We start from the raw sequence: 13,708 nt of genomic DNA on the forward strand, positions 1-13,708 counted from the left end.
CAGGATGCCCAGGGCTTTTCCTGGAGAAGTCTAGCCTCACGTTGACCCTGCTCCTGGTTCAGTCAAGTCCACTGACTCAGTTGGCCTGGCCCTCAGATCAACATCCCTGTTTTATATTTATTCAAAGCCCATCTACCCTTGCTGAGAAGCTTTTCCTGACGTGAGCACAGCAGGCTGGAGGGGGCCATGTTGAATAGTGGTAAAACTGAACTACGTGACTTAAAAAAAGCACATTAATGAAACACACCAAAATGCTGACAGTGGTTGCCTTTGGGTGATAGGACTGTTTGTGTATTTTCTCTTTTGTATTTCGGTGTGCACTGATTTTACCTACAACAAACATTTACTATTTTGGAGTGGGGGAAAGAAAAGGAGGGAGGGGAGAAATGTTTCATGTATCATGGTATTCTAAACAAAGATTAAATATTTACCGCAAAGAAGCAAGGACTGGAAATCAAAGTGAACATTCTTTTGCAGACACCTGTCGCACACTGTTCCCTCTAAGTGAGTGGCTGTGGCCTGGTTGGTGACAGGTAGGACTCTTAGATCCTAGTGAGATAAGTTAGTAGTGATGTACCTGTGAATAAGTATAAAACAAACATTCAATGAACACATTCCAAGTGCCAGGCCTTCTCCTAAGTGCCTTACCTATGTTTTATCCACACAACCACCCTGGGAGGCGGGCACTATTATTAGTATATCCATTTTAGAGAGCAGAAGACTGAGGCATCGAGAAGCTAGATAGCAAGTGGCAGAGCAGGGATTTGAACCCAAGCAACAACTTGGCTGCAGAGCCTAGGTGCTGAACCACTGCAGCACTCTGCTTCTTGTAGGAGCATGGTCTGAAGTGGACCCTGAAGATAGGCAGGCAGAGAGTGGCAGGCCACACAGGAGGCTGCCAGTGCTAGGTCTTGGGCTGGTTTGGGTAGGTTTTGACCACAGTGTGGCCAAGGAAATAGTCTGGGAGCAGCCTGGGGCCAATGTGGTCTTGTTCTTCCTGCAGTGTCCTGGACATCTTTCCCACTGTTGTGGCCCTGGCCCAGGCTAGCCTGCCCCCGGACCGGCACTTTGATGGTCTAGATGCCTCTGAGGTCCTCTTCGGCCGATTGCAGACTGGGCACAGGGTAAGTGGAAAAGAAATCTGCAGCCCTCCAGCCTCTTCAGCAGTTCAGCAGCCACCTCTCACCTGGGACCTTCTACCTTGGTGCAGATAGACATGTCCTACAGAAGGTGCTTGCAAGTGGCTGGTCCAGCCCCAGCTTAAGAAGCCCCAAGGGGGGAATCCTTTGAGATGAACCTCCCTTTCCACTCCCCTCTCCCCTTCCCCTGTAATGGATCCAGTTCATCCATCTGGATTTATATTTAACCATTTGCCTGAGGGTGGGTGTACATTGATGCTTTCTCCCTATAAAGTACGATGGCGTTTTTCACATATATTTCATTTTCTGGCATAGAGGAGGTACCCAGTACAATTTGTTGGATGAGATGGCTGACTAATGTCTGTGATTTGTTTATTATTGGGCTCCCCCATTAGAACATGTTATGAATTGAATTGTGTCCCCCCAAAAATATGTGTTGGGTCCTGAATGCTTTACCTGTGGATGTGATCCCATTTGGAAATAGGGTTTTCTTTGTTATGTTAATGAGGCCATGTTATTTTTGAGTTCCAAAAAGAGCAGATTAGACACAGAGACAAGCAAATACAAATTGGGGGGGTGGGGGAGGGGACTGATGTCACTTGAAGATTGCTAAGGCATCAAGGCCCGCAGGAACTACAGGAGCTAAAGGGGACAGGGACCTTCCTCCGGAGTCAACAGAGAGAGAGTCTTCCCCTAGAGCCAGTGCCCTGAATGCAGAGTTCTGGCCTCCTAAACTGGGAGAAAATAAATTTCTGTTCTTGAAGCCACCCACTTGTATTTCTGTTACAGCAGCACTAGGAGACGAAGATAGGATGGAAGCTTCCGGAGGGCAGGGACCTCAGCTCTCAGGTTCACCACTGAATTCTTAGTGCACCTAACACAGTGCCTAGCATCCAGCCAGAATCCAGTCAGTGCAGATTGGATGAATGAATGAACGAATGAGTGAATGAATACCCCCTTGGGCGGCAGGACAGCGAGGTCGTTAAGCCTGCTAGCCCTGGCTCCGGCAGAGCTGAGTACACAGCTCTGCAGCCTGCTCCTGATCAAGCAACCCCTGGCACAAGCTCTGGGCTTCCGGTTCCCAGCATCAGCTTCCTCCGCGTCCCCTCTTCAGTGCGCTCTGAAGCACTTGGTGGCAGCGAGAGCCAGGAAATGTCAGGCCTGGTGGCCTTTCCCTGTCATTTCCGTGTGTTTTCCTTTCACCAAAAGGAAGAGGAGGCGGGAGGAGGGAAGGAGGCTGGAGGAACACAGAGCCCCCTTTGTATGGCCCTTTGAGCACGCAGCTCCTCAGTTAGGGACCCGCACATCAAAGGTCTATTTACGTCTTTACTGAGGGCCACATGGAAATGACTCAAATGCTGCTCCAATGGACTGCGGTTTCTGAGGCGCCCTTCCCCATCCTCCCCCAGCCAGCTGGTGATGGTCCTCAGCCTGCCATTGGTGCTCCTGTGAACATTAACGTCGGTTTGAGGGGTTGTCCAATTATGCCTGCAATTTCCTCTGAAGAAGTCCTGCTTTTCCGCAGAATATCTGACCTCCAGATCTGCACACCTCCCACACCTAGCCCTTGTCCGGACAAGCTCAGCAGGAAGATGGTTTCCGTCTTTAGCTTGGAAGTTAGCAGCGTGTGACCCTGGGGGGTTATCAAAGACGTCAGTAGAGAGGTGCCCTGGAGTGTTTATTACGAGTGTTTATTACCGTGGCTACTAATAGGATAATCAGGGTCACCAGGAAGTGCTTCAAGGACTGTGGTCGCCTTGACATGCTGGTCCTGCCTGTGGAAGCCAGCTCCTTTGAGTTAGAACTTCCGTTCTCAACAGGAGGGCTCTCAGTCTCTTTCGGAAACACTGTAGCAGCTAGTCGCAGCTCTCTGCCAAGTCGCGACGCCCCAGCCTAGGGCTAACGGTGACTGGTCTGGTGCCCAAAAGGGTTAGGCCCAGAAACCAGGTAAGAGAACCAGATACAAGTCCCAACATGGTTTGGGGTTTCCATGGGGATGGAGGATGTGCGGTAACTCAGCTGGGGCCACTGCTGATTGGTTCCCTAACCACATCCCAAGGCCCAGAAGGAAACCACCATAACTTAGTGCCTGCAGGAAGTTGCTGATGGTATCTTCAAGGGTAAAAGCAGTGGGTGCTGGCACCTGTGGGCCACACCCAGCCTCTCAGAGCACTGGATGCCTGCAATGTTAGCGAAGATGCTTGAGAGATTTGGGGTTGGAGGGCAACATAGGTAGTTGTTGGCCCTGAATTGGGGTTTAGTCTTCTCTGTTCAGCGCTCTCTACTGAAGCAAAGTAATAGGACTAAAGAGACTAAATAGTCTCAAATTTGTAATAATTGTGGGGAAGGTCAGTAGATAAAAATATGAGTGATTATATTATTAACTATTACATAATATTAACATTATATTTACATATATATGGATATATATATATAGTATGTGGTGCTTACTTGCTGTCAAGTCGGTTCCGATCCATGGGGACCCCGTGTGCGTCAGAGTAGAACTGTGCTCCTTAGGGTTTTTAGTGACTGATTTTTTAGAAGTAGATTACCAGGCCTTTCTTTGGAGCTGCCTCTGGGTGGATTCAAACCGCCAACCTTTTGGTTAGCTGCAAGTACGTTACCATTTGCATCACCTGGGGATTCCATATGTGTGTGTGCGTGCATGTATATGTGTGTGTGTGTGTGTGTGTGTGTATGTACAGACGCACACATACACGTGTTTACATATAGATTTTTTAATAAGCACGATTTAATTGTGTTTGCCCTCAGTTATCTCCAGGGCTTACAAGGATCTTGTGGGTTGAAACTGTTCAGTTTGAAGAAGTTTACAGTAACTCCTAGACATTCAGTTCAAAACAATATGCAAATACTTCTGAGCAATTGAGTTCTTCCCCATTCTGCCAGTGAAGTAACCAAGAATTGAAGGTTGAAGATGAAGCAACCTAAAGCCACGTACCCGCTGGCCACTTCCCTAGGCCCTATCTTGAGAGGTGTAGTGGCAAATACTGGGTTATAAGTGCTCATACTGAATGGTCTTCTCACCACCCGCTTCATCAGCCTCTGGGAACAAACCAGAGCAGCTGATACCACATCACCTATTCTTGAATCTACTAGGCCGTCTGCTCTGATTATCATAGGTTTGGGCCCAGGAGTGAGGGCAACTGCAAGGAGGGAGATGAGAGCAGGGAAGGGACGGGCCACAGTCCAGAACCAAGTATCCCCATTCCTAGATAGAAGCTGGAAGTTGTAATGTCAGCATGTGGTCATAATAAGCTAGGTCCAAAAATTGCCAACAAACTGGAAGCCCTCCCTAAAGGCTCTGGAAGCCTTCCCTAGGGCTCTGCATCTGACCAGCCTGACCCAGCCTGGGGCTGCAGTGGGTCAGAAAATGCTTGGCGCAGCCTTGAGGCCCTATGCGCAAGAAGGAGCAGCAGGCGCTCCATCGCTTCTCTTAGGAAGGACTCTAGTGGTGGAAGACCCAGTCAGGAGTGGCACGCAAAGGACTGACTGCCTTGTCCACCCTTTTGGTGACCAGGAGGTGCACATCTCTGCCTGGTGAGGTGGAGGACCCCACCTTTTGGGGATGGCATGCCATAAGCACCGGCCTGCAGGATCTGATGTAAGAATGGCATGGAGGCAGCGTCTCACCTGTAACTTCACCAGGGGAAGGAGAATCCAGATCAACAGCCCAAGGCTGGATTGCTGTGAGGCGGAGGTCAGACATGTCTCCTCTCTCTACTGTCTTTACCAGTTCTGACACCAACTGTCCCTCCCACAGCACTCTCTACTTCTCTGCTGAGTTTGATAATTTGTTGCAATGGCCGCGCAGAACTCACAGACAATATTCACAATTATGGGGTTTATTAGGGAAGTAATAGGTTACAATTCAGGTTTAGGAATGCTCCAGATACAGTTCTTCCATCAGGACAGCCTCTTTCTAGCCATGCCCACCGGTGTGCCTCTCTCTGGCCCCTTGGCCTCTGCCCTGCTTGGACAAGTGTTACAACGCTCTTTTAGCTTTGCCAATAAGTGCTGAGAGGCACGCTACTCCACCAGTAAGCCTTAGCTGAAGGTGCCCTGTGGGCTGACAAGCCTAGCTCCACCAAGTGCCAAGAGACACCCTACTCCACCATCAGGCCTCCTGCCTGAAGGTACTCAGCTTTATTGCTCCATGAGCTGGGAAGCCCACTGCACCGTCTCCTGCCTGTCTCTCCTGTGGGTCTTTCCTGCCACCATTTCTCTGCCACCACTTCTTGCCGTCTTCAGTGTTACAGCTCTCTCTCTCTCTTTCTCTGTCTCCTGGTTCCAGGAGCTTCTCAGCACAGGGATCCTGAGTCCCAAGGACGTGCTCCACTCTTGGATTTTCTTGGTGGTTTTGAGATCCTCTCTGTCCCACCTCTGGGATGGCTCATTTTAAGCCTAGTGGGATGGCAAAACTGACCAATCCCTTCATTAGGGTTCCATAGACCTTATTTACATGGTCCTATCCCTGCATGGGTGTCATGAATTTTATTTTCATTATTAACAAGCTATCCAGTCCCCTTGGTGGGCCACAATTACGTTATTTGTATAATCCCACCCAATCCCTTGGGTGGGTGTTACAAGACCATGGCGAGACAGGCCACAAAAAAGCGATCCATCACACTGTATTTAACACACTTAAAAAACCAACAAATAAAGCAAAGCAAGCAAGAAAGCAAGCAAGCGCACGGATAAGGAGGGCAACCAAGAAAACCCAACACGTTTGCAGAATATAAGGTCATCTTTGAAATTCTGACCAGGCGTCTGGAGAGGAAATGTCTTCAGCTTGGATTCATGTGTAAATTTGCCAACGTCCTTCCTATGTTGATATAAACAAGAAAGAAAGCCATAATCAGTTCCGTCTGCTTAAAAGGAAAAAAAGGCATATACAACTTCTCCAAAACCCATCTAGGTTTCTGGGAATGAGCTCTCCCACAGACTTGCTTCCTCTTGGATTGTGGAAGTTGCCTCTGGTAACGCCACCGAATAAATATTCTGAACAAAGCAGCCCACCCTTGTGGGATTTGTGTTACTTAGGCTCAAAGTAATAGCAGTTCCTTGAACCTGCAAACCTTGTCGCTCGTCTTCTGGATGTCTTGGTGCATCATAGATCATCTGACAATAGGTTTTCCAAGTCTCATGCTTCCTGCCTTCTCAAGAAGGAAGCAAAACAGCCTCGTGCGGTGAGAGGCTTGGCTTTCCTTGGGGATGGAAGAAATGAGAGCTTGAGAGCTCCGATGCCTTTTCCTGTTTGGAAAGAGTCTGCTGTCATCACGCTTGCCCAGGCATGGGGTACTTGCAGGACAGTCACGAGAGCACGGCAGACGGCAGGTGTGGGAGGTGCCCTACCCCCAAGGTATCCTCTCAGAACTGTGAAACTTGGGGGGACAGCTGTTTACTGCTCCAACAGATGTTTCTCATTTTTTTTTCTTCCCTTTTTTCTTTAGCTCCGTGGAAACTCTGAATCACATAAGCGCCTTTCCAGTGATCTATACGTTCATGATTCATAGCAGGGCGGGCTTGCACCCCCATCCAAACCCACCAGCCTACCAAGGACACTGGTCATTCACTTTGTGCCCAGTCCTTCCCTGGGGAGCCTGAATTGAGGTTTCCATTCTTTGGGGTAATTCTATCATCTGTGACTGACGGGGAAAGATTTCCTTGTCCAAATAGAAGAGGATTGAGTCAAAGGTGAGGGAACGCTCAGAGATTGGACTGTGCCCCGTTCCAGAGAGGATATTTCCCTTCAGGTTCCCAAACGGAAATCCCACTGAGCTGCCCTCTTAAGAGTGTCTTCTTACGCCATGTTGTTCGGGTGCGAGTTACAGAGTCCACTTGATGTAAGGATCACCTGCCTCAGGATCCCTGGGAATGTTTGTTAGCCATGCAGATCCTCAGGCCCATCCTGAACTTATGGGATTAGACACTCTGAGGGGTGGGACCCAGATAGGCCTGGCCTCACGGGCATGTGACCTGTGCAGTCACACAGGTACCCATGCTTAGAAGAGCCCTGTGTTTGCTTTAAAGGTCAGCTGTGGCTGCCTTGGGTCCCTAGGTGGCGCAAATGGTTTGCATGCAACTACTAACCTAAAGGTTTGGCTAAAACCATCCGGTGGCACCATGGAAGAGAGGCCTGGCGATCTGCTTCTGTAAAAGATTACAGCCAAGAAAACCCTATGGAGCAGTTCCACTCTGTAACACATGGGGTCACCATGAGTCAGAAGTGACTAGACAACAACAAGCTAAAAAACTAAACCTGTTGCCGCCCAGTGGATTCTGACTTATAGTCACCCTATAGGACAGAGTAGAACTGCCCTATAGGGTTTCCAAGGAGTGGCAAGTGGATTCGAACTGCTGACCTTCTGTTTAACAGCCAAGCTCTTAACCACTACACTACCAGGGCTCCTGGAAAGCAATGGGTGTGAGTTTTTTGGTGGCTGTCTTGAAATTCTTAATTTTTAAATGAGTTACCCTGCATTTTCATTTTACACTGAGCCCTGCAAATTATGTAGCCAATCCCGGGCCAGGAATCTGGTCTCCTACCCATGAAGAGCTTTCCCCCCCTGGCCTGAAGCTGTGACCCACTCTGAGCCATCAACTAGCAAAAGAGGCATTTCACAGGCAGCCCGCCTAGAGGCCACCGGAGGAAGCCAGTGTGGACCACAGGCCTGTGTCTGTCAGGGTGGGTTTAGCTGGTGGGAATAGTGTGTGTGGTGGGGAGGGCGGACCATGACAATGCCTCCCAGGGAGTATGTGTCGTGATTTTCTTGTTAGTAAATCCTGCGACCCTTTCTCAGGTGCTGTTTCACCCCAACAGTGGGGCAGCCGGAGAGTACGGAGGGCTGCAGACGGTGCGCCTGGAGCAGTACAAGGCCTTCTATGTCACCGGTGAGTGCGTGGCCCCCAGCTCTGCTTCCCGCCTGCGCCCTGTCCCCCTCCTACTGGATTCTCACTCCTTCCAGCGAGCTGCCCTCCCTCAGGGAGCTCTCAGCACCGCTGAAGGTGCCACCTGAACCCTGGGCTTGGCAGAAGGGCCCAGCACTGGCCCTGTGCATCCACAAATACACAAACAAGGTCTTTCTACTGTTCAGTGGAATTCCTAGGCAAGCTCAGAGCTAGCTCAGCACATTTATACAGCTCTTCCCCCCCCCCCCCAATGAAAAACGTTTCGTTCCTTTGTTATGCTTTAAATGCCACTTTGGCCGCACATTAAATGGAAGCCCAGGGATATTTTAAAGTGCAATTTACCTAACAATAGACTCTTTCAGAAAACAGACTTTAGAGGTTTACTTAGCAAACCGACAGAAGTCTCTGTTTCTTGTTTCTCTCTGGAACTGTCCTACATGTATAATACGTTAGAAACATGACAGCGGGTCAGGATGGCTCTCAAAATCCTCCAGTGGCTTCTTGCCACTGACTGAATTCAGACTCTCTCGGTCCTGGGTCCCTCAGCCTTTCTGGCCTTATTTCTCCAAGAGCAATGCCCTGCCCTCCTTGGCCTCCAAATCAAAATCTCCTTCAGCTTCAAAGGACCCAAATCAAAGGCCACTTTGCTCATAAAGCTTCCTCTAATGTTTCCAGCTGCGTAGGATTTTTCCCTCTTCTGATGGGAGGGAGAACTCTGATATTTATCACATTCTGCCATTTATGTTGTTGTCAGTCACCATTCAGTCAGTGCCAACTCATGGTGACCCTAAAGCTACCATATGTACCAGTGATTTACAAACGTATTTGGTTTCTCCTACTAATTTTGGAGCCCTGGTGGTGCAGAGGTTAAACATTCGGCTGCTAACCAAAAGGCTGGCAGTTCGAATCCACCAGCCACTCCTTGGAAACCCTACAGGGCAGTTCTGTTCTGTCGAGTACAGTCGCTATGAGTCGTAAACGAGTCAATAACAACAGGTTTGGTTTGGTTTACTAATTTTATGTTCTTTAAACTCAGAGCTCCTTAAGCTCTTTAATCTTTGTTGTTCTGAGGGCTTGACACATGTACCTAGTAGGAACCCCAAACTTAATTTTTTTTTAAAGCCTTTATTCGTTTATTCAAACCAACATGTATTGCATGCCTCTTATGTTTTAGGCAGTGTGCTAGGTGAAGGTCATACAAATATAATTAAGACAGTGTTTTTTTCTTGAGGAATAATTTTTTAAAAATAATATTGCGTTTAGGTGAAATTTTATGCAGCAAATTAGGTTTCCCTTCCAAACTTTTTTTTTTCCAAACTTAATTTTAATGACTGAAAACAACAAATAAAAAAGCAAAACAAAATCTGATGTGGATTCCAATTAGATTCTGTTATGTAAAGTTAGAGCTTTACAAAGAGTTAAATAATGAAGAACAAAAATTATTTCCCTTGAGTGTAAATAAATGATCTCCAAGAAATATAGCATAAAAACAAGACCAGTTCTCTGAGTTCATACCTCGAGGGAGATTAAAAATGTCACAAGAATCTTTGATTCTCCAAAACCTAAAACGCGAACCAGTAAGACATTTGTTATGTTTTCACATGAAAAGTCTCTAGATTATGGCACGTGTGAAAAAGAATTTGCACAGTGGCCTTTACAAGAATACCTCTCAAGGACGGGGAGAGGGAGTGGTTGGCAAACAAACATAGAAAGCGCGCGTTATTTGCGCAAAAATATGTTAGAGTCCTTACATTACGTTATCTAAGCGGTATGGGATCTCCAGACTGAGTTAATTTCAGAAGTGATAACCCTGCCAGAAAGCCCTTGGCACCACAATATTGGAATTGTGTTACTATGAAGTAATAGGATTGCTTAGAATGATCACAATCAGACAGGAATTAAAATCCCCAGGAGAAGGCTGTTCTTTGGAGAAGTCACTGAGCTCCCAGGAGAGTCAGGATGAAGAGGAGATCAGATGAAAATTCCAAATAGTATGAAACAGGGATGTCTGTGTTCTCATGGTTCCCCTCACCATCTTTTAAAATTTGCATCTTAATTATTTAAAACTGTTTTTAGATAAACAAGATGAATTGATATCTACTATATTAGATGTCTCTATATTAGAGAATGGAAACCTTGGTGGGGCAGTGGTTAAGAACTCTGCTGCTAACCAAAAGGTTGGCAGTTCAAATCCACCAGGTGCTCCTTGGAAACCCTATGGGGCAGTTCTACTCTGTCCTATAGGGTCCTATGAGTTGGAATTAACTCAACGGCAATAGGTTTGGTTTTTGGTTTATATTAGAGAATGGAGCCCTGATGGAGCGATGGTTAAGAACTTGGCTGCTAACCAAAAGGCTGGCAGTTCAAATCCGCCAGTCGCTCCTTGGAAACCCTAAAGGGCAGTTCTACTCTGTCCCATAGGGTCACTATGAGTCTGAATTGACTCGATGGCAATGGTTTGGTTTTATATTAGAGAATCACCACACATCTGTCATTTTGTTGTACTGTGGTGGCTTGTGTATTGCTGTGATGCTGAAAGCTATGCCACCAGTATTTCAAATCCCAGCAGGGTCACCCATGATGGACAGGTTTCAGCAGAGCTTCCAGACTAAGACAAACTAGGAAGAAAGACCTGGTGATCTATTTCTGAAATAACTGGCCAGTGAAAACCTTATGGAGAGCAGCAGAACATTGTCTGAGATAGGGCCGGAAGATAAGCCCCTCAGGTTGGAAGGCACTCAGAAGGTGACTGGGGAAGAGCTGCCTCCTCATAGTAGAGTCGACCTTAAAGACATGAATGGAGTCAAGCTTTTGGAACCTTCATTTGCTGATGCAGCATGATGCAAAAAGAAGAAACAGCTGCAAACATCCATTAATAATCGGAGCATGGAATGTATGAAGAAAAAATCGAGGAAAATTGGAAGTCATCAACAATGAAATGGAAAGCATAAAGATTGATATAGTAGGCATTAGTGAGCTGAAATGGACTGGTATTGGCCATTTTGAATCAAACAATCCTATGGTCTACTACGCTGGGAATGACAAATTGAAGAGGAATGGCATCGCATTCATTGTCAAAAAGAACATTTCAAGATCTGCCCTGAAGTACAGCGCTGTCAGTGATAGGATAATATCCACATGCCTACAAGGAAGACCAGTTAATAGGACTATTATTCAAATTTACACACCAACCACTAATGCCAAGGATGAGGAAATTGGAGATGTTTACCAACTTGTGCAGTCTAAAATTGATCAAACATGCAGTCAAGATGCATTGATAGTTACTGGTGATTGGAATTCAAAAGTTGGAAACAAAGAAAAAGGATCGGTAGTTGGAAAATACAGCCTTGTCGACAGAAATGACACTGGAGGTCACATGATAAAATTTCACAAGACCAACGACTTCTCATTGAGAATACCTTTTTTCAACAACATAAACAGCTGCTATACATGTGGACCTCACTGGATGGAGTACACAGGAATCAAATTGACTACATCTGTGGAAAGAGATGATGGAAAAGCTCAATATCATCAGTCAGGACAAGGCTAGGGGCAGACTACAGAACAGACCATCAGTTGCTCATATGCAAGTTCAAGCTGAAACTGAAGAAAATTAGAACAAGTCTATGAGAGCCAAACTACGACCTTGAGTATGTCCCACCTGAATCTGGAGACCACCTCAAGAATAGATTTGATGCATTGAACGCTAATACCAAAGACCATACAAGTTATGGGATGACATCAAGGACATCATACGTGAAGAAAACAAGGGGTCATTAAGAAGACAGGAAAGAAAGAAGACCAAAATGGGTGTCAGAAGAGACTCTGAAACTTGCTCATACATGTAGAGCAGCTGAAGCAAATGTAAGAAATGATGAAGTAAAAGAACTAAACAGAAGGTTTCAAAAGGCAGCTTGAGAAGACAAAGTATTATAATGACATGTGCAAAGACCTGGAGTTAGAAAACCAAAGGGGCAAAATATGCTCCGCATTTCTCAAGCTGAAAGAACTGAAGAAAAATTTCAAGCTTTGAGTTGCAATGTTGAAAGATTCTATGGTCAGAATATTGAACAATCCAGGAAGCAGCAAAAGAGCATGGAAGAAATACACAGAGTCACTATACCAAAAAGAACTGGTCAACATTCAACCATTTCAGGAGGCAGCATATGAGCAAGAACTGATGGTACTGAAGGAAGAAGTCCAAGCTGCACTGAAGGCATTGGCAAAAAAAACCAAGGCTCCAGGAATTGATGGAATACCAATTGGGATGTTTCAACAAACGGATGCGGTGCTGGAGATGGTCACTCCTCTATGCCAAGAAGTTTAGAAGGCAGCTTCCTGGCCAAGTGACTGGAAGAGGTCCATATTTGTACTCATTTCAAAGAAAGGTGATCCAACAGAACGCGAAAATTATTGAACAATATCGTTAATATCACACACAAGTAAAATTTTGCTGAAGATCATTCAAAAGTGGCTGCAGAAGTATACAAGCAGGGTATTGCCGGAAATTCAAGCCAGATTCAGAGGAGGACATGGAACAAGGGCTACATCATTGCTGATGTCAGATGGATCTTGGCTGAAAGCAGAGAATACCAGAAAGATGTTTACCCGTGCTTTATTGACTCTGCTAAGACATTTGACTGTGTGGATCATAACAAATTATGGATAACAATTCAAAGAATGGGAATTCCAGAACACTTAACTGTGCTCATGAGGAACCTGGACATAGATTAAGTGGCTGTCGTTTGAACAGAACAAGGGGATACTATGTAGTTTAAAATTAGGAAAGGCACTTGTCAGGTTTGTATCCTTTCACCATACTTCTTCAGTCTATATGCTAGTAAACAGTATAAGAAGCTGGAGAATCTGGACTACATGAAGAAGAACGTGGTATCATGATTGGAAGGAAGACTCATTAATAACCTTCGATATGCAGATGACACAACCTTGCTTGCTGAAAACTAAGAAGACTTGAAGCACTTACTGCTGAAGATCAAAGACTCTAGCCTTCAGTGTGGATTACATCTTAACATAAAGAACACAAAAATTCTCACAATTGCACCAATAGGCAACAGCATGAGAAAAGGAGAAAATATTGAAGTTGTCAAGGATTTCATTGTACTTGGATCCGCAATCAGTGCCCATGGAAGCAACAATCAAGAAATCAAGGGAAGGAATCCCAGAGACAATGCTCCCCAGAACTTCTGATGGCACAGGACAGGAACCATCCCCGAAGACAAATCATCAGGCATGAAAAGGACTGGTCAGTGGGGGGGAGAGAGATGCTGATGAAGAGTGAGCTAATTAAATCAGGTGGACACTGGAGAGTGTGTTGGCAACTCTTGACTGGAGAGGGGATGGGAAGATAGAGAGAGAGGGAAGATGGCAAAATTGGCACGAAACGAGAGACTGAAAAGGCTGACTCAAGAGGGGGAGAGCAAGTGGGAGAAGGGAGTAAGATGTATATAAACCTACATGTGACAGACTGATTGGAATGGTAAATGTTCACTTGAAGCTTAATAAAAATTAATTAAAAAAAAAAAAAGAAATCAAGGGATGTATTGCATTGGGAAAATCTGCTGCAAAAGACCTCTTGAGAGTGTTGAAAAGCAAAGATGTCACTTTGAGGATTAAAGTAT

At 46.0% G+C, this 13,708-nt stretch overlaps 2 protein-coding genes across 4 annotated transcripts in view; one reads left to right on the forward strand and one right to left on the reverse strand.

Annotated features, from left to right (window-relative positions):
* Positions 1-13,708, forward strand: part of ARSG (arylsulfatase G) — a 133,624-nt gene that overhangs the window by 115,746 nt on the left and 4,170 nt on the right. For all 3 annotated transcript variants that reach the window (XM_049858725.1, XM_049858727.1, XM_049858726.1), the window contains 2 exons: positions 1,004-1,124; positions 7,961-8,051. In XM_049858725.1, the coding sequence (XP_049714682.1) occupies positions 1,004-1,124; positions 7,961-8,051 (212 nt within the window). The remainder of the gene's footprint in view (positions 1-1,003; positions 1,125-7,960; positions 8,052-13,708) is intronic.
* The window catches only part of WIPI1 (WD repeat domain, phosphoinositide interacting 1), a 48,887-nt gene continuing 39,039 nt past the window's right edge, over positions 3,861-13,708 (reverse strand). Inside the window, exon 14 of the mRNA XM_049858731.1 lies at positions 3,861-5,982. Coding sequence (XP_049714688.1) covers positions 5,802-5,982 — 181 coding nt within the window. The 3' untranslated portion in view covers positions 3,861-5,801. The remainder of the gene's footprint in view (positions 5,983-13,708) is intronic.

Source organism: Elephas maximus, chromosome 19, assembly GCF_024166365.1.
Source record: "Elephas maximus indicus isolate mEleMax1 chromosome 19, mEleMax1 primary haplotype, whole genome shotgun sequence".
In the NCBI taxonomy this organism is placed as follows: domain Eukaryota; kingdom Metazoa; phylum Chordata; class Mammalia; order Proboscidea; family Elephantidae; genus Elephas; species Elephas maximus.